At 45.1% G+C, this 18,695-nt stretch overlaps 1 protein-coding gene across 1 annotated transcript in view; it reads left to right on the top strand.

The window, feature by feature from the left end:
• Positions 1-18,695, top strand: part of POLR1A (RNA polymerase I subunit A) — an 85,434-nt gene that overhangs the window by 8,239 nt on the left and 58,500 nt on the right. The window contains exons 4-11 of the mRNA XM_069583088.1: positions 3,649-3,756; positions 4,900-4,985; positions 5,385-5,488; positions 12,355-12,441; positions 13,043-13,148; positions 13,416-13,578; positions 15,352-15,522; positions 16,294-16,416. Of these exons, the coding sequence (XP_069439189.1) occupies positions 3,649-3,756; positions 4,900-4,985; positions 5,385-5,488; positions 12,355-12,441; positions 13,043-13,148; positions 13,416-13,578; positions 15,352-15,522; positions 16,294-16,416 (948 nt within the window). The remainder of the gene's footprint in view (positions 1-3,648; positions 3,757-4,899; positions 4,986-5,384; positions 5,489-12,354; positions 12,442-13,042; positions 13,149-13,415; positions 13,579-15,351; positions 15,523-16,293; positions 16,417-18,695) is intronic.

The following is an 18,695-nucleotide window of genomic DNA, read 5'->3' as shown; positions in this document are numbered from 1 at the left end:
ACTCTTTGCAACCCCATGAATCGCAGCACGCCAGGGAATAGTCCCCTAAGAATAGTTACCAGGGTCTTCCCGGGTGGTCCAGTGGTAATACAGGGTTCCATCCCTGGTCTGGGAAGATTGCACATGCCGTGGAACAACTAAGCCTGTGGGCCACAACTACTGAACCCACACTCTAGAACCTGAGCTCTGCAACAGGAGAAGCCATTGCAGTGAGAAGCCCCGAGCACCGCAACTAGAAAGTAGCCCCACTTGCTTAGATGCACAGCAGCTAAGACCCAGGGCAGCCACAAAGAAAGGTCACCAGAATGCTGGAGCTTTAAGTCTGGTGACTTTGAGTACAAATAACTAGGCTTAAAAACATGAAGCTATAAGAATAATTAAAGAAATGTTCGTGAAAACAACATACAAATACAATTGTATCCATCAGTAAGCTTTTTCCCCCCCAAACCCAGGATCCAACCAGAGTTCATGCATCGCTTTGAATGGTTATATCTCTTTGATCTGCTTTAATGTAAGATATTTTAATATAGGGAATTTCTTTCCTTGATACTGACTTTTTTGAAGACATAAGACTAGTTGTCTTGTGGACTTCTCACATTCTGGATTTGTCCAATTATTTCTTCATGAGATTCACATTTCGGTAAGATTATACCTACCTGATGCAGAATCCTTTGTATTGCCTTATTTTAGGAGCCACCTGTTGTCCAGTTTTGCTACTGGTGATGCTGGGTTTGGTGATTTGGAATGGATGGTGACCACCAGATCTCTCTTGTAAAGAGACATTCTCTTCGTGATTAATAATAACCTGGTGCTATTGTAAATATTATTCATGATTAATAATTAATAACCTGGTAAAAAGTGAAAGTGCCAGTCTCTCAGTCGTGTCCGACTTGTTGCAGCCCCATGGACTGTAGCCCACCAGGCTCTTCTGTCCATGGATTCTCCAGGCAAGAATACTGGAATGGGTTGCCATTTCCTTCTCCAGGGTATCTTCCCAACCCAGGATTGAACCCAAGTCTCCTGCATTGCAGGCTGATTCTTTACAGTCTAAATGACCAGGGATGACCTGGTGTTATTATAAATATCTTATTTAAAATTCATTTCTGGTTGGTAGATCAAAATATTACTCACTTTTGTATGAAATAACCTGGTTATTCATCAGGGTATGACAATTCAATGAGACAAGGATCTCATCAATTCTAATACTTTGTTTGTGGATTTTTCTCAGTTTTTCAACACACTCATATTACCTGTGAATAATAGTAAGTTTATTTATTTTCAGCCTTTATATGTTTCATTTCTTGTTCAGACCTTATTAGGTGCCTAGGATCTACAAGACTTTGTTCAAGGGGCAGCATGCATCCTTGTCTTGCTTCTTGTTACAAGGGGAAACCGTTCACCTTTCGTCTTCCCCTTCCCTTTCCTGAATAATTCATTCTTAATGACATTAGGTGGGCAGAGCAGGTAGGCTTCCGCACAGAGATGCAACATGGTGTGGGTTGTCAGAGCCCAAACGAGATGAGAAAAGCATTCAAAACAAGACCGTATCTGTGTGTGCACGTGGCTAAAAAACTAATCTCAGGTCAGATTTGTCCGAGAGAGCTTGTGTGTTGAGAGAGAAGGGTTTTCTTACACCTTTACTCAGAGTAAATTATACTTTTTTGGAATCCCAGGTGGCGCTAGTGGTAAAAAAAACACACCTGCCAGTGCAAGAAACATGACATATGGGTTCCATCCTGGGTCGGGAAGGTCCCTCGAGAAGGAAATGGCAACCCACTCTAGTATTTTTGCCTGGGAAATCCCATGGACAGAGGAGCCTGGTGGACTATGGTCCATAGGGTCACACAGAGTCGGACACGACTGAAACAGCTTATCAAGCAGGAATTTGTCCATTTTGTCTAAAGTGTCAGATCTATTGATGTAAAATTATTCGGGATCCCCTCTACCTTAAAATATTTTGGGGTGGAGTATACACACAGAAATTCATTAATTAACCCACAGTCTAACAAAGGCTTATAAAGTAACCATCACTGGCATGAGTGACTTCAGCATCAAACTATAGTCCTTATTTCCAGAAACTTCTCTTCTTTCTCCTCCTGGTGTGCTTATTTTTGACGCTTTGTCATTGTGTTTGCTTCCCTGGTGACTCAGTGGTAGAGAATCTGCCTGCCAATATAGGAGATGATTTCAATCCCTGGGTCAGGAAGATCTCTTGGAGAAAGAAATGGCAACCCACTCCAGCATTCTTGCCTGGGAACTCCCATGGACAGAAGAGTCTGGTGGGCTACAGTCCTTGGGGTCAGATAGAGTCTCACACAATTTAGCAACTAAGCAACAACGCTGTACTTAGCAAATTCTTCGTTGGAATAATTTGAGGTCTAGGATGCTGCCCTGTTTCTCCAGAGAGGCTTCTTATTGCTTCTGCCCTGTGCTTGGTGACCTGGGGACCATCAGAGTCCACAGTCAAGGCTGAAGGCTCCCTGGACTGCAGGCCGTGGGAATCCAGGTGTTCTGTTCCAGGGCTCTTCTAGTTCCCAAGGACACAGTCCTTCAGGTCCCCAGCTTTCTGTGTTTGTGGGATGGGATGTGGCAGGAAGATACCTTGTTTGATTCCTATCCTTTCACTCACTCTAGGCTTTAGATTTCTGTCCTGTTCATCATTTAAGACCCTCAGAATGAAAAGTTCAAAATTACTGGATTGTAAAATGTTTCCGAGGCCATGCTGCCACGTTGTACAGCTCCAGGGAGCATCCCACCTCTATCAGCATCTTCCCCGGAGGGACACAGCTACGCTGAAGGCTGCCCCAGTGCTGGGCGGTGCGGCAGCCCTGCTCAGAACAACCTTGGCCCTGGGCTCTTTAACCTGAATCCCCATTTTCCCTTCATTATGGCCTGATTATCCCTCACAGTTCTGACAACTCTTCAGAACTTTACATTTTTAAAAATATTTTATCCTGTTTTTTTTTTTTTAATTTTTCATTTGGACTTGATAATCTGCATGCTGTGCTATGCTTAGTCACTCAGTTATGTCTGACTCTTTGCAACCCCATGGACTGTAGCCCGCCAGACTGCTCTGTCCATCGGGATTCTCCAGGCAAGAATACTGGAGTGAGTTGCAGTGCCCTCCTCCAGGGGATCTTCCCAACCCAGGGATTGCACCCAGGTCTCCAGTATTGCAGGCAGATTCTTTACTGTCTGAGCCACCAGGGAAGCCTTAATAATATAGCCCACTATCATTGGAAGCTGAATAGTCTCATTTACATATGTTTGTTTATTTATTTGGTCATGCTAGGTCTTCAGTGTGGCAGGTGGGATCTTCTGTCTTCATTGTGACATGTGGACTCTTAGTTGTGGTATGTGGGATCTAGTTCCCTGACCAGGGATTGAACCTGGGCCCACTGCATTGGGAACTTGGAGTCTTAGCCACAGGACCACCAGGGAAGTCCCAGGACATTCTCAACTTTGATTTTTTTTTTTTTTTAAACCAGCAACGTGGCCAAACTTTTGAAAAGACACCATAGCAGCCCTGAGGTTTCTCCTTTCTCTCCCCTCAGATAAAGCTTTCCCCACTTTGGAGGGGCTGCCCCTTTTGCTGCTCATCATATACTTGCTTTACTTTGATCACATGGCTTTTCTCTTGTTTTTCAGTTTCTGGAAGAAAATGCTAATCCTACTGCCTGTGAAATTCAGGAAGAGCTAGAACAATATACAATCGAAATCCTGCAGAACAACCTCCTGGGATCCCAGGGTGCACAAGTGAGTTATCTCATCTCTCTGTTCCCTGAACACTTGGTTTTTAGCATAATTATCACAGTTCCCGCTACACTGTCTTTGACTTATCCCTTGGCTCAGACGATAAAGATATCCCCCTGCCGTGCAGGAGACCCAGATGTGATCCCTGGGTTGGAGAGATCCCCTGGAGCAGGAAATGGCAACCCACTCTAGTATGCTTGCCTGGAGAATCTCATGGACAGAGAAGCCCAGCAGGCTACAGTCCGTAGGGTTGCAAAGAGTCAAACACTTTTTTTTTTGGCTTCCCAAAGCAGACCTGGGTCAGCTTTGAATCCCAGCTCTGCCTCTTGTGAAGCCTGTGACCTTGTAAGTTACATAACCGTCCCCAAGCCACTCGTTCCTCATCTTTGATACCTGCCTGTAGAGCTGAGGAAAAGGTTAGAAGAAATTAGGTGCTTTGGGTACAGTGTCCAGTGAGGTGCTGGCTTACGTCTCACTTGGAGAATGAGGCCCATGTCCTGTTCTCGCTTCTCTCTCCAGTGCTAAGTGACCGCTGCCTCCCCATTCCCCCGTAGCATCTGTGTAAGTGTTAATTTGTTCAGCCAATGAATGGTGTAGGTAATCAACCTGCAGGGCTAATCTTGAGATCTGGTTCACCTAATGCCCAAGTTTCACACCAGAGATTATGACTTAAGTTGTCTGGGTTGGGGCCCCACGGAGGGGTACAAAAGCCCCCAGGGTGGGTCTCGTTTGCAGAATTAGCTCCAAACCACTAGTGTTGCTTAACTGTGGACGTGCCTTGCCTCAGAGCCCTGAGATCCATCCAGGGGAGATAGCAGCTGCTGTCTCAGGTTTAATTTAAAATTAAATTATTTAATTTATTAAATTATTTAAATTTATTGATCCTTGCTGTCTTCCAAGCCTACCACTGCCCTCATGATCTCTTCATCTTAGTAACAGGTTGGTAAGTTTCCCCTATTATGAATGAGGAAACTTAAAGAAGTCGCTTAGTGATTGGCAGTGTTTGGTTATGTTAGGGTTTTGTGGAGAATTTTAAGAAATGGGGTGGCGTCCTCTGATTTTTCAATAATAGGTGAAAACTACAAAATGTATACCTACTAGATTCTCTTCAGGATGGCACTCAGGCTTTTTGACTCTTTTTAACAGGTGAAAAATGTCTGTGAGAGCAGGAGCAAACTCATCTCTGTCTTCTGGAAGGTACATATGACTGCTAAGAGATGTCCCCACTGCAAGTGAGTCCTAGGCACTTGCCTCTGATTTTTTAAATTTTATTTTATGGATGTATAGTTGATTTACTATATTGTATTAATTTCTGCTATATAGCAAAGTTATTTGGTTATATACATCTGTATGTATTCTTTTTCATATTTTTTCATTATGGTTTATTGTAGGATATTGAATATCATTCTCTGTGCTGTTTATCCATCCTATACATAATAGTTTGCATCTGCTAATCCCAAATTCCCAAATCTTCACTCACCTACCTGCCCTCTCCCTTGGCAACCACAGGTCTCTTCTCTAAATCTCTTGAGTCTGCTTTTCTTTCCCAGATATGTTCATTTGTATCATATCTTAGATTTCACATTGTTGGGTTTTTTTTTCTCTCTCCTCACAACTGTCCTCATGTCTAGAACTGGGCGGTCAGTGATCCGAAAGGAGCACAATAGCAAACTGACCATCACGTATCCGGCCATGGTGCACAGGAGAGCTGACCAGAAGGACACTGAACCCCAGGGTAAGCAGGTCCTGGGCGGCCCTCCGTGTGTTTTTCACGTGTGACCATCAGACGTGTCCCACGACTTGGGGATCCCTGGTCCTCTGTACCAAATGCTTCTTGGATGTATGTTTGTGGTGGGCCGGCAGATGGTGGGTGTCTGGGGTCTTAGAACCGGCGGGCATCCTGGTGCATGCTCAGTCCTTGCCACTAGCATACAGTGTCAGGCAGTGCCCCACGGCCTGAATGAGGCACCTCTTGCCACAGGTGGTCACTATTCTGAAAGATTTTTGAGGAAGAAGTTAAGAAATCTACTTGATAAATAGTTCAAACCATTTTGTTGTCAAACAAGTGAGGATATATTTAGAACTAAAATGTAGGTGAGGGACATTTTCCTCGGTGGTCCAGTGGTTAAGACTCTACCTTCCAATGCAGAGGACGCTGGTTCCATTCCTGGTCCAGGAGATAAGATCCCACATGCCTCGGGACAGCTCAGCCCACGTGCCACAACTGTAAAGCCCGTGAAAGTGAAGTTGCTCGGTCGTGTCCAACTCTTTGCGACCCCATGGGGTGTAGCCTACCAGGCTCCTCCATCCGTGGGATTCTCCAGGCAAGAGTATTGGAGTGGGTTGCCGTTTCCTTCTCCAGGAGATCTTCCCAACCCAGGGATCGAACCTGGGTCTCCCGCATTGCAGGCAGACGCTTTACCATCTGAGCCACTGGGAAGACGATAAAGCCCGTGCACAACAACAAAGACCTAGCACAGCCAAAATAAAAAATATATTTATTTCAAAATTAAAAATGTAGGTGGATTTTAAAGAAAAACTGTGAGCATCTAAAGAACATTAGTGCCTCCTGCAGGCTGCTCTAGCTGTCCTCTCAGATCCCTGGAATAGAGTGTCTCCCACTTAGCTCTGCCCTGCTTTTAGGGGTACCTGAGAAGAAATTTGAGAGACTTAGTGCTACTGCCTTTTCATTTTTGTAGTTTTAAGTTTGTTTAACAATGCTTTCCATGGTTTATTGTGATCCACACAGTCAAAGGCTTTGGCATAGTCAATCAAGCAGAAATAGATGTTTTTCTGGAACTCTCTTGCTTTTTTGATGATCCAGTGGATGTTAGCAACTTGATCACGGGTTCCTCTGCCTTCAAAACCTTTGACTGTGTGGATCACAATAAACTGTGGAAGATTCTGAAAGAGAAGGAAATACCAGACCACCTGACCTGCCTCTTGAGAAACCTATGTGCATGTCAGGAAGCAACAGTTAGAACTGGACATGGAACAACAGACTGGTTCCAGTAGGAAAAGGAGTATGTCAAGGCTGTATATTGTCACCCTGCTTATTTAACTCATATGCTGAGTACATCATGAGAAACACTGGGCCGGAAGAAGCACAAGCTGGAATCAAGATTGCCGGGAGAAATACCAATAACCTCAGATATGCAGATGACACCACCCTTATGGCAGAAAGTGAAGAGGAACTAAAAAGCCTCTTGATGAAAGTGAAAGAGCAGAGTGAAAAAGTTGGCTTAAAGCTCAACATTCAGAAAACTAAGATCATGGCATCTGGTCCCATCACTTCATGGGAAATAGATGGGGAAACAGTGGAAACAGTGTCAGACTTTATTTTTTTGGGCTCCAAAATCACTGCAGATGGTGATTGCAGGCATGAAATTAAAAGACACTTACTCCTTGGCAGGAAAGTTATGACCCACCTAGATAGCATATTGAAAAGCAGAGACATTACTTTGCCAACAAAGGTCCGTCTAGTCAAGGCTATGGTTTTTCCTGTGGTCATGTATGGATGTGAGTTGGACTGTGAAGAAAGCTGAGTGCCAAAGAATTGATTGATGCTTTTGAACTGTGGTGTTGGAGAAGACTCTTGAGAGTCCTTTGGACTGCGAGGAGATCCAACCAGTCCATCCTAAAGGAGATCAGTCCTGGGTATTCATTGGAAGGACTCATGCTAAAGCTGAAACTCCAATACTTTGGCCACCTCATGTGAAGAGTTGACTCATTGGAAAAGACTCTGATGCTGGGAGGGATTGGGGTAGGAGGAGAAGGGGACGACAGAGGATGAGATGGCTGAATGGCATCACTGACTCAATGGACATGAGTTTGAGTAAACTCTGGGAGTTGGTGATGGACAGGGAGGCCTGGTGTGCTGCGATTCATGGGTCGCAAAGAGTTGGACACCACTGAGCGACTGAACTGAACTGAACAATGCTTTCTGGTGTTTCTTCTGAAGTAGTGAAGACTAAAGATTTTCCATTTGAAATATTGAGCCCAGTGCCTGCTATGTCAAATGTGCTATGTGGATACTGGCCGTTCATGTTTTATTATGATGCAGTCAGTGTGCCAGGGCAGAAAAAGCATCACCTGTTTTGGACACCTTATGCCTGAGTGCATGCAGATCGCCTCAGTTGTGCCCGACTCTTTTCGACCCCATGGACAGTAGCTTACCAGGCTCAGGCTCCTCTGTCCATGGGATTCTCCAGGCAAGAATACTGGAGTGGGTTGCCATGCCCTTTTCCAGGGGGATCTTCCTGACCCAGGGACTGAACCCAAGTCTCTTGCATCTCCTGCATTGGCAGGTGTATTCTTTACCACTGATCCACCAGGGAAGCCCTTTCAACACATGAATCTTGAGGAAATAATAAACAGATAGACCATAGTATAGCAAACTTGTTTATTACTTTAAAATCTATTTTAGACTAATTTTTAGATGTATAGAAGAATTGCAGACATGCTACAGAAATTCTTACGTACTTTTTACTCAGTTTGCCCTGATGAAACATCTTAGATCACCATGGCACGTTTATCAAGACTAAGAAATTAACATTGGTATACTACTGTTAACTGACCTGCAAACTTTATTTGAATGTCACCAGTTTATCCAGTGTGTGCTTGGTTACTAAGTCATGTCTGACTCTTTGTGACCCCATGGACTGTAACCTGCATTGGCAGGTGGATTCTTTACCTTCTGAGCCATTGGGAAGCCCAGTTTATCCAATAATGTCCTCCTTATGTTCCAGGATCCAGTCCAGGATACTACACTGCATTTAGAAAGTCTGTTTAATGCTTAACCATTAACAGACACAAGGATGGATTTTCCTGCACTATACATAGCCCTTAAAACAATTTTTAAGGTTGGAAACTGTTACTCTAGACTTCAGGGCACTTTAGGGAATATTCATAGATTGAGAAGAAAGGTGGTCAGAATTCTAGAGGATAACTATTTGGGGCAGGTATCTAATAGGCAGCCTTTAAGCCCCTTTGCCAAGCCAATTCTTTGGAGTAATTGTCACTGCAACTATGAGAATATGATGGTGCCAACCAAAATCCTGGGCATCAGAAACAAGTCAGCAGTGGTCTTGGATGGTTTTCGGATTGGATTGGTAGTATTTAGCAGGCATTTACTTGTTGGGCGCTCAGCCTTATGCCCAGGAACATCCTGTGGCTGAGCCCAGTGCCAAGCTGGGAATCTGACCTTGTGGCCTCCATTCTTAGGGAAGGCTGTGGGTGAGGCAGGTCAGTTACTCCAGGCAGAGATGATGGAGAGGCAGGTAAGCATTTGGATGAATGATCTGGCCACGTCCCTGGTATCTAATGGGGCCATGCAGTCAGGCCTTGGCTCAGTGGTCCCCATGTACTCCTGATCTCACTAGGAGTGCTGTTAGCTTGTGAAATTCACACATGACCAGTGTGCTATTCAAGCCCCATTATGCAGCGTTTTCAAGTGAGACCTCTTACAGCAAAGGTGCTTCGCCCACCATGAGTCAATCTTGCCCACTATTTGACTTACCAACTTTTTTTCTTTCATATAGGAGTTCTTGGAGCTAAACTAAATAACATGTTACAGCTGTTCTGAAGTCCTGTTGAAGCAGATTTCATTTTTTTTTTTTAAACAAGGTCACTGGATAGTATTTTTTTCTCAATATTCATTTTTATTCATTTATTTGGCTGTGCCAGGTCTTAGTTATGGCCTGCAAACTCTTGGCTGTGGCATGTGGGATCTAGTTCCCTGACTAGGGATGGAACCCGGGCCCCCTGCATTGGGAGCACGGAGTCTTAGCCACTGGACCACCAGGGAAGTCCCTGAGGCAAATAGCATTTTTGCAGGCTCAAAAAGTGCCTGGTTAGGAAGGGTGTGGTCCATGTGAGGAGGTGGCATTCGGCAAGTCTCTTCTGACTCAAACTCAGTGAGTGAATGACCTCCATCTGCCTTAACAGGGGTTAAACTGTGCTGGGGCCGCTTCCTCCACCAGCAGCTCTGAGTCAGGAGCTGAAGAGAGCTCCCAGATGCTGCTCATCTTCCTCAGTTCATCAAGGCAGATTAGTGAGAGAGAAGTTTCCAGAAATGCCCACAGAATTGTCCTTTAGGTTAATGGGGTCTTTTCTCTCCGCTGAACACCCATAGCTTCCTATATCTGGCTTATCCCCAAGGGTCAGAGCCTCTCTCCATTGCATTTCCCTCACTTTCTTCAACTGCATTAACTGGTTGAAATGTTCTGCTTTTATAGAAATCAAAATTTTAAATGTTTTCACTTTTGACCTAACAATTCCGCTTTTATGATCTTATCCTGAGAATTATGCATCCCCACAGTATTAAGTAGTTTTGAATTGAAAATAGCTTAAATGCCTGTTAGTAGAGCCTAATTAAATAAATTATGGTACATCTTATTAATTGTTTTCTAAGTTACAAATTTCTCTAAAAACTTTCCATGATGTATCTTCTACAGTTGGTAAAGAAACCAAGTAGAGAATTAGAGGTGAATGAAGCTGGGTTTTACAAATATAGAAAAAAGCAGAAGAGTGGGTTTTTTAAATATAGATTATCTTATAGTATTTTGAACATGTTTATTTAAGCCAGTGAAAACTTAGTATCTGCTGGGTCTTGCTGTTACTAAGTTGCTTCAGTCGTGTCCAACTCTGTGCGACCCCAGAGATGGCAGCCCGCCAGGCTCCCCTGTCCCTGGGATTCTCCAGGCAAGAACACTGGAGTGGATTGCCATTTCCTTATCCAAAGCATGAAAGTGAAAAGTGAAAGTGAAGTTGCTCAGTCCTGTCTGACTCTTAGCAACCCCTCAGATGCTGTTAATTGTTAGGAACACAGACAAGACACAGTTTCTACCCTGATAAGTGCATTAAAAAAAAAAATATTGAGTGATTTTGTGGGGAGAGGTCGGGTGCTGAGCCACAAGGCTTGTGAGATCTTAGTTCCCTGACCAGGGGTCAAAGCCAGGCCCTCGGCAGTGAGAGCACTGAGTCCTAATCACTAGACTGGCAGGAAATTCCCAAGCAGTATATGATTTTGATGAATGTGTTCCAAAAGAGGTTGATAGTTTTGATGGGAGGGGATGCTCACCCCTATACTAAGGCTGAAGTTGATAGTTTTGAACCTAGAGGTCACATTACTCACTTTCTTAATCATCTAAATGCTTGGGGCCACACCTCCTGAATGTGACTTACTCTGGGAGTGGCTGATTAAAGAGTATCCCAGAGTGATCTTGGTTAATCTGAGAAATCAAGATCCACCTACTTATCACCAGCATGATAGCTGTAAGAAGAAACTGAATATACATTTACCCATAAAAATGTTCATCTTCATTTATCCATAATTCTCCTGCTGTGAACCTTTCTGGTAAAAGCCATGTGCCTAAAGCTATTTATCACAGTGTGACTTAAAGTAATAAAAAAAAATTGGAGTCAGCTCAGATGTCCAACTATTAGAAGGTGGTTAAGTCACTTACAAAAACATCCTCTCAGGAATATCATGCTGCAATTAAAAGTGAAGTAAGCCAGAAAGAAAAACACCAATACAGTATACTAACACATATATATGGAATTTGGGAAGATGGCAATGACGACCCTGTATGCAAGACAGGGAAAGAGACACAGATGTGTATAACGGACTTTTGGACTCAGAGGGAGAGGGAGAGGGTGGGATGATTTGGGAGAATGACATTCTAACATGTATACTATGATGTAAGAATTGAATCGCCAGTCTATGTCTGACGCAGGATGCAGCATGCTTGGGGCTGGTGCGTGGGGATGACCCAGAGAGATGTTATGGGGAGGGAAGTGGGAGGGGGGTTAAAAAAAAAAAATGATGGCAAGGGACTTACTTCCATGTGGTCCAGTGGTTAAGAATCTGCCTTGCAGTACAGGGGATGTGGGTTCAATCCCTGGTTGGGGCACTAAGATCCCATGTGCCATAAAGCAAGTAAGCCTGCACACTGCAACGGAGGATCCTGTGTGCCGCCGCTAAGTGACCCGATACAGCCAGATAAATAAATAAAATAAAAATGATGGTGAGACACAAGGTATAGGGCAACATGCAGAAATGCTCGCAAGATGACACTAAATTAGCAGAGTGGTACAGAGTAAATCCACACCTGAAATTGTAATGATCTAAAACTTAATAAACCAAAGGACCAGAAAAGAATATATAAAAGTGGTCATGGTGATAACATGATATAATTGTGGGTGATTTTTTCCCCCCTTTGGCTCCACCTTTTAGGTTTCATACAATAGTTGTTTGGTTTTCATTACTTTAGAAATTAGATTAAGGTGGGGGAAAATCCATAGCAGAGAGTAGGTTGTCCTAGAGATTGACTTTTTTAAAAAAATATATTTGTTTATTTTAATTTGTTTCTTTGGCTGCCTCAGCATGTGGGATCTCGTTTTCCTATCCAGGATCAAACCCAGGGCCTCTGTATTAGGAGTGTGGGGCCTTAGCCACTGGACCGCTAGGGAAGTCTCTAGAGATTGATTTTTTGGTCAGATTGCAGGCTTGGAGGAGTGGGGAAAGGAATTGCTAAATCCCATTACGGAAAGGGTGTCTGTAATTGACTTACTGTGCTCAATTGCCCTCTTCCACTCCAGGAATTGAGGAAGCTCAGATGGGAAAACGAGGATACCTGACACCCTCCAGTGCTCAAGAACACCTCATAGCTCTTTGGAAAAATGAAGGTGCTGTGCCAGGCTAAAGAAACAGCCCACTGACTTCCTGGACTCCTTTACCCTGCCTTTTTATGTTTTCAAAATTGTGATTCTTGTAGATCTCTCCTGAAACTGAGCCATAGATTTGGGGCAGGCTTCAGGGTACATTATCATTGATGATTTACAGTGTGGGAAATGTCTTTATTCCTTGAACCATGAACTTGATGATTACTGTAACTGAGCCTGATCATTAAATGATAGCTGTGGGTGGGCATTGCTTAATACAGTTTGACATGTGTCTTGAAGGTGCAGTGTAACTCACCTTATTTTTTTTTAATGTATTTTATTTGCTTATTTATTTTCATTATTGTTATTTTTTTTCACTGCACCACGTGGCATGTGGGATTTTGGTTCCCTGACCAGGGATGGACCCTGCACCCCTTGCAGTGGAAGTGCAGAGTCTTAACCACTGGACCGCCAGGCAATTCCTTCATTAGTTTTTATGGAGACACGTGATCTTATTCTCCGTATTGTCCTATATTCTGGGCTTTTTGTAAAAATTTTTGTGGTCATCCTTCCATGCTCTTAATGTATAGGTTTAAATGATCTTTTTGATTTATTTCAAACACAGGGTTCTTTCTGAATTACCTTTTTTTGGGACTGGAAGATGTTGGCATGGAGTCCAGGTTCAACCCCAGTATGTTCTTTCTGGATTTCTTGGTGGTACCACCCTCAAGGTAATACCCTTTCATTGGCTTTATTTCACCTGAAAAAGGTTTATGGAATAATTGAATAATGACCTCTGGGAGAGAAAGGAAGGGTCAAAGGTGCTGAAAAATAGAGCAGCAGTTCTACTCCCAGCTGGCAGGTGGTGGGACTATTTTCCTCTTCATTTTTCCTGAGTGCAGGAGGAATGTGGGTTTCCTTTGGAGCTGGGGGCATGTGAGTAGGGATGGATAAGAGGCTGAGGGAAGTGTTCACTGATTCCACATGTCCTCCTGCAGGTATCGCCCTGTCAACCGCCTTGGGGACCAGATGTTCACCAACGGGCAGACGGTGAACTTGCAGGCTGTCATGAAGGACGTGGTTCTGATCCGAAAACTTCTGGCACTGATGGCCCAAGAACAGGAGCTGCCAAGTGAGGTGGCAGCACCCACCACAGAAGAGGTCAGGAGCTGATATCATAGTTCTAGCTTCCTACGCTGTGGGTGCAGAATGCTGTGGGTCCTGGGAGATACTGGTTGGCAATTCTGTATGGTTGTGTGTGCGCCATGGGTTTGGCAGGACTGGGCAATGTCTGGGGGAAAGTGTGGGTCTGAGCATGACCCCAATGACTGTGCCCAGTGACCTTGATTGAGTTGCTTTGGTTTCTTGTTCCCATCTCCACAATAAAATGAGTGATCTGTGGGGAGGTTTTACCCGTGATTGTGGTCTGGGCTACCTGCTCTCACTGGCAGTTCTAGAAAGAACAGTCTGTGGTCCTCAGGCTCTGAGCCTGTCCCTACTGGGCTCTGGTACCAGAGACCCGTGCCACCTAGGTCTGATTTTGGCTCATGAAGATCTCTAGCATCAGGGTCAGGAAGTCAGTGTTGGCATTTGGAGGAGTTTCCTGGAATGGGAGTGTCAGATTTGGGGCTCAGTTTTCTCCCCAATAAATGGTGGAGCTGAATTCCATTTTCCTGTTTCAGCAGACGTTTCCTGAATCCCTTTTAGTATCCTAGGTCTACAGTGGGTATAAAGATGAGTCAGGCACTCAGGAAGTTTGTTGAGATTGCTGACATCCTTCCCAGCTTTAAGACGCTTTCTAAATGCAAATAGGAAGGACTGTCTCAGCCTTAAGTAGACCAGACAGGCTCCCAGGCTCCCTTCCCTGAGTAGGACCGGCCCATCACCAGGTGGCGCCACAGTCTGTCAGGGACACCCGTGTGTGGGTTACTCAGCCTTTCTGCTTGCATTTCTTTGGTTTTGCTTAAGTTTTCTGATCTGCCTGTGTAAATGTGCTTTTTAAAAAAGTGCTCAATATTAGCGATATCTGCCGTCTGCAGGTTCTGGTCTAGTTTCAGAGAGATGGCCATAGGATTGCCACGTCCAGTGACCAGAGCTAAGGATTTTATGTTGATGTCTCTTGAAAGTAGGGTAGCCTTTGTCCAAGAAAAAAGCTAAATCTCAGCAGAAATGAGCAGCATCCTCTCAGATTCCTAAGGTCATTGCTGCCTGAAGTCACAGTGCCCTCTTTTCCATCTGATCAATAGCAAGGGTTCTTTCTTCCCATACTTGCACAGTGGCCCTCTCATGAATCATGAATGCCTGGGTGTGACTAGGCGTACACCATTCCAGGCACTGAGGATACACCAGTGAGACTGGTCTCACCCATTTCACAAGTAGGTTTGTGGCCCTGAGTCAGCTGATACCTTCAGAAGTGAGTTAGTCTGACAGGGGTGCTGTCATCATACAGGGGTCCCTGGGAGGCTCCTTCAGCCAGAATAGAAACCACACCTGTCTTCTCTATAACTGAGAAGTCTTCTGTTCCTCAGGATTGAGGACAGGCCCACTTTATCACCAGAGGGTTGCATGACATGCTCACTTACTGGATCCCCCTTCATCAGTGCTGACAGGTTTCTTCTCTCATTGGGTCGAGGGACCATTTGTCTCTCTCCTGTGTCGTACATACCCAGCCCAAGGGGCCCAGTCCAGGTGGCCAGACAGTCGGTCAGTTGGTGGTGCTCTAGGGCAGCTTACCGCCTCATATGTTGTCGATGCACACAGACAAGATTGATTTATTAGCACTTGGGCCACAAATCTGTCAAGTTCAAAAGACTTAAAGGCCAACTTCAGAGTTCATCATTTGTCAGAGCTCAAGTGAAAAAGAAAAGCGGAACCAGGCCTGGCCTTCTTGAGGGCTTTCCATCACGCCCGTTTTCCTTGGTTGTGTCTTGGCAGGAAAAAGATTCTTCGATGACTATGGACCGATCCTTTCTGAGTCAGCTTCCAGGCCAGTCCCTCACAGACAGACTTTACAACATTTGGATTCGCCTTCAGAGCCACGTTAATATTGTGTTTGATAGCGAGATGGACAAATTAATGATGGAAAAGTACCCCGGTATTAGACAGGTGAGCAGTTGGATCCCCATTGCTAGCCGAAGGGGTTAAATAATAAACATGTTTGTCTTAAGGAAGAAAATAGTAACCATACTTGTTTTTTTTTTCCTTGACAGTGATTGTTTTATTTTAACCAATTGGCACTACTATAGTTTTGGTTTACTTTTTATTTTATTATTTTTTAGTGTAAAATATGAAAGATTTATTTCAGCTGTATAAAATAACTGAAAGAGGAATAAAAGAAGATATTAATAAAAGATGGCCCTAACTGAAGAAGTGAATGAAACTAAAATTGCAGACCAAAAAACCCAAACATAATAAATATGTGCATAGTATTGGGTTGGCCAAAAAGTTTGGGTTTATCCATCCTTTCTCGCCAACCCGTTACCATTATACAAGCTTGTGAATAATAGAAGTATCATCTTTCATACTCATGCTCAATTGCTAAGTTGTGCCCACAATTAAATATGGCATATATATGTTCTAGAGCTTCCCTGGTGGCTCAGTGGTAAAGAACCCACATGCCAGTGCAGGAGATGTGGGTTCAACCCTTGGGTTGGAAAGATCTCCTGGAGGAGAAAATGGCAACCCACTCCAGAATTCTTGGCTGGAGAATCCCATGGACAGAGGAGGCTGGTGGGCTACAGTCCATTGGGTCACAAAAGAGTTGGACATGACTTAGCAACGAAAAAACAGCAACATATATTTTCTAACAACTTAATAATTTTAAGTCTTGATTTTTAAATTTTTTTAATGATTGCTGTGGACTTTTCCCCCATAAAGATCCTGGAGAAGAAGGATGGTTTGTTCCGAAAGCACATGATGGGGAAGCGCGTAGACTACGCAGCCCGCTCGGTCATCTGCCCGGACATGTACATCAACACCAACGAAATTGGAATTCCCATGGTGTGTGCTGTTAGGTGGCAGATGGGAGTGGCGAGAAAGGCTGGGGAGAAGGCTTGGGATCATGGTGGCTTGGGTGAAGACAGCATCTGCCTCTCCCCATATTGAGTCTTTAGAAGGGGACCCTGAGGCCATGGCATTGCCCTCACTCCCCGCCAGGTCTCCAGACATGCTCCACCCACAAGGAAGACCCCTGCTCCTGGGCTACCAGGGCGCAGCCTATAGGGTGCATATCCCACCCGCCTCTCCTCTTCCTGCCCATCTTGGTCTAGTCATTAAAGCTTTCTAGACAGATGGAATACATGACAGAAATGAGGAGGGAGCGGGGCTTTCTGTCCCGTGTACTTGCCTGGCATCAGGAGTCAGCCGCGGAGGAAGGAAGAGAGCCCCAGGGAGCAGGCATCACTCCCAGATCGTCAGGGGTAGGCAGTTTGCCCTGTCCACCCATTAGTGTTTCCTTAGGGAGCCAGTTTTCTTTTCTCACTTCCCCACCACTTGAGGCTGCGGTACTCATTAGCAACAGCCCCTTCATCGTCTTCCTCCGTAATGGGCCTGGAGGTCAGTAATAGAAGATGGTTTAATTCTCCCTGCGGAGCAGCTCATTTCCTCGCACATGGCCCTGCCACTCTCAGGGGAGGACTGGCAAGGAGCAGAGAGCAGAGCTCGAGTGTTCTGATGGTCTCCTGCGTGCTGCCTCCTTGTCCCCCAGGCACACGTGGGCTTCCTAGGCAAGGGCTCTTGTGTGAGGGGACAAGAGTCAGAGAACACCCATTCCTGGGTACCAGGGGTCTCTGCATCCGGAAGCTGGGTCAGGTGGCAGGGAAAAGCACGGGGAAGCCCAGTGGTGACATTCCTGAGTCCGAGGCCCTGGGAGGAGGGGCCTGTGACCTGTTCATTGCTTTCTTTGGACAGAGGAGGACAGGGACCTCTGTTGGCTTTAGGCTCATGGTGCCTCCAGGGTCCCCAGCTTCAGGAGAGACCTTTAGTGTTGCTCCTCTTACCACCTTCAGCGGTCTTCTCTTTCTTGGATCTGGGTTCATTTGGTACTGGAGGGACTAAGTTCCCCCTCTGCCCACCTCCAGGCCTGCCCTAAGCCTAGGGCCATGGTGGCCTGTTGCTCACAGGATGGTTTTCAGGAGCAGAGCGTGTGAAACTGCCTCTTGATCTCTTGTGCACACCCTTCCCATTGAGCACTGTGGACAGGTGTTATAGAAGCAGGGGAGGTGAAGGTTGAAGGTTGAAGGTTGGGGGATAAGCTAGAGACCCAGTCATGAACCAGACAAGACTAGTGTGTCCTTGTGAAGCTTATATTCCAGTGGTGGAGACACATAAACAGATAAGACAAGTAAGGATATTCCTCGACTTATGATGATGTGGTGGTAAGTTAAAAATGCCATATGTCAAAAGTGCATTTAATGGACCTAACCTACTGAACAGCATAGCTTAGTCTAACCCACCTTAAACCTGCTCAGAACACTTATGTTAGCCTACCGTTGGGCAAAATCATCCAGTGCAAAGCTGATTTTGTAATAGTGTTGAATGTCTCATAGAAGTTATTGAACACTGTCCTGAAAATGAACAACAGGATGGCTCTAAGTGTATGGGATATTTATGATCCCAGGGCCGACAGCCAGCAGCTGAGGCTTACTGCCCCTGCGCACCCTCACAAGAATATCACACCACGTTTCACAAGCCCAGAGAAAGACCAGAATTCAAAATGGGGAGTATGATTTCTACCAAATACGTGTTACTTTCACACCGTTACAGAGTCCGAAAAATCCTAAGTTGGGCACAGTCTGTACATAAATACTCTGTCAGGCAGTGGTCAGTGTGTCGGCAGAAGTGGAGAGGGCCAGAGGGCGGGGAGCACCGGGCAGGGTGGCGGGGGTTGGGGTGGGGGTGCCATTCACACAGGCTGGCCAGTCAGCGAGTTCCTTTCCATGGGACTTCTCAAGAGTCTCTAACATAGGTATATGCCATTTGAAGCACCAAAGGGTTTTAATATTCAGCAGCTCAGAACTCACTTAACCAGGGCACTCGTTTTTCTTGGAGTGTGGTGCAGGCCTGGCGTGTCAGATGGATCACTGCCATTTTCTCATCAATCGGGGGACCGAATCAGGTTTATCTCAGGCCAAATAAAGAGATTTAAGATGCCATGTCTGGGCTCAGGCCACCATCAATTAGTGATGACTGCTGGGGGTGAGGGGAGGGGAATTATAGGTGGAGGAGGGTGATACTTGAGAGCAGGTATTCACCAATTGTCTAAAGCTCATGTTCCAGGC

Source organism: Ovis canadensis, chromosome 3, assembly GCF_042477335.2.
Source record: "Ovis canadensis isolate MfBH-ARS-UI-01 breed Bighorn chromosome 3, ARS-UI_OviCan_v2, whole genome shotgun sequence".
Lineage (NCBI taxonomy): Eukaryota > Metazoa > Chordata > Mammalia > Artiodactyla > Bovidae > Ovis > Ovis canadensis.
This window is presented reverse-complemented; position numbering and strand designations above follow the sequence as displayed.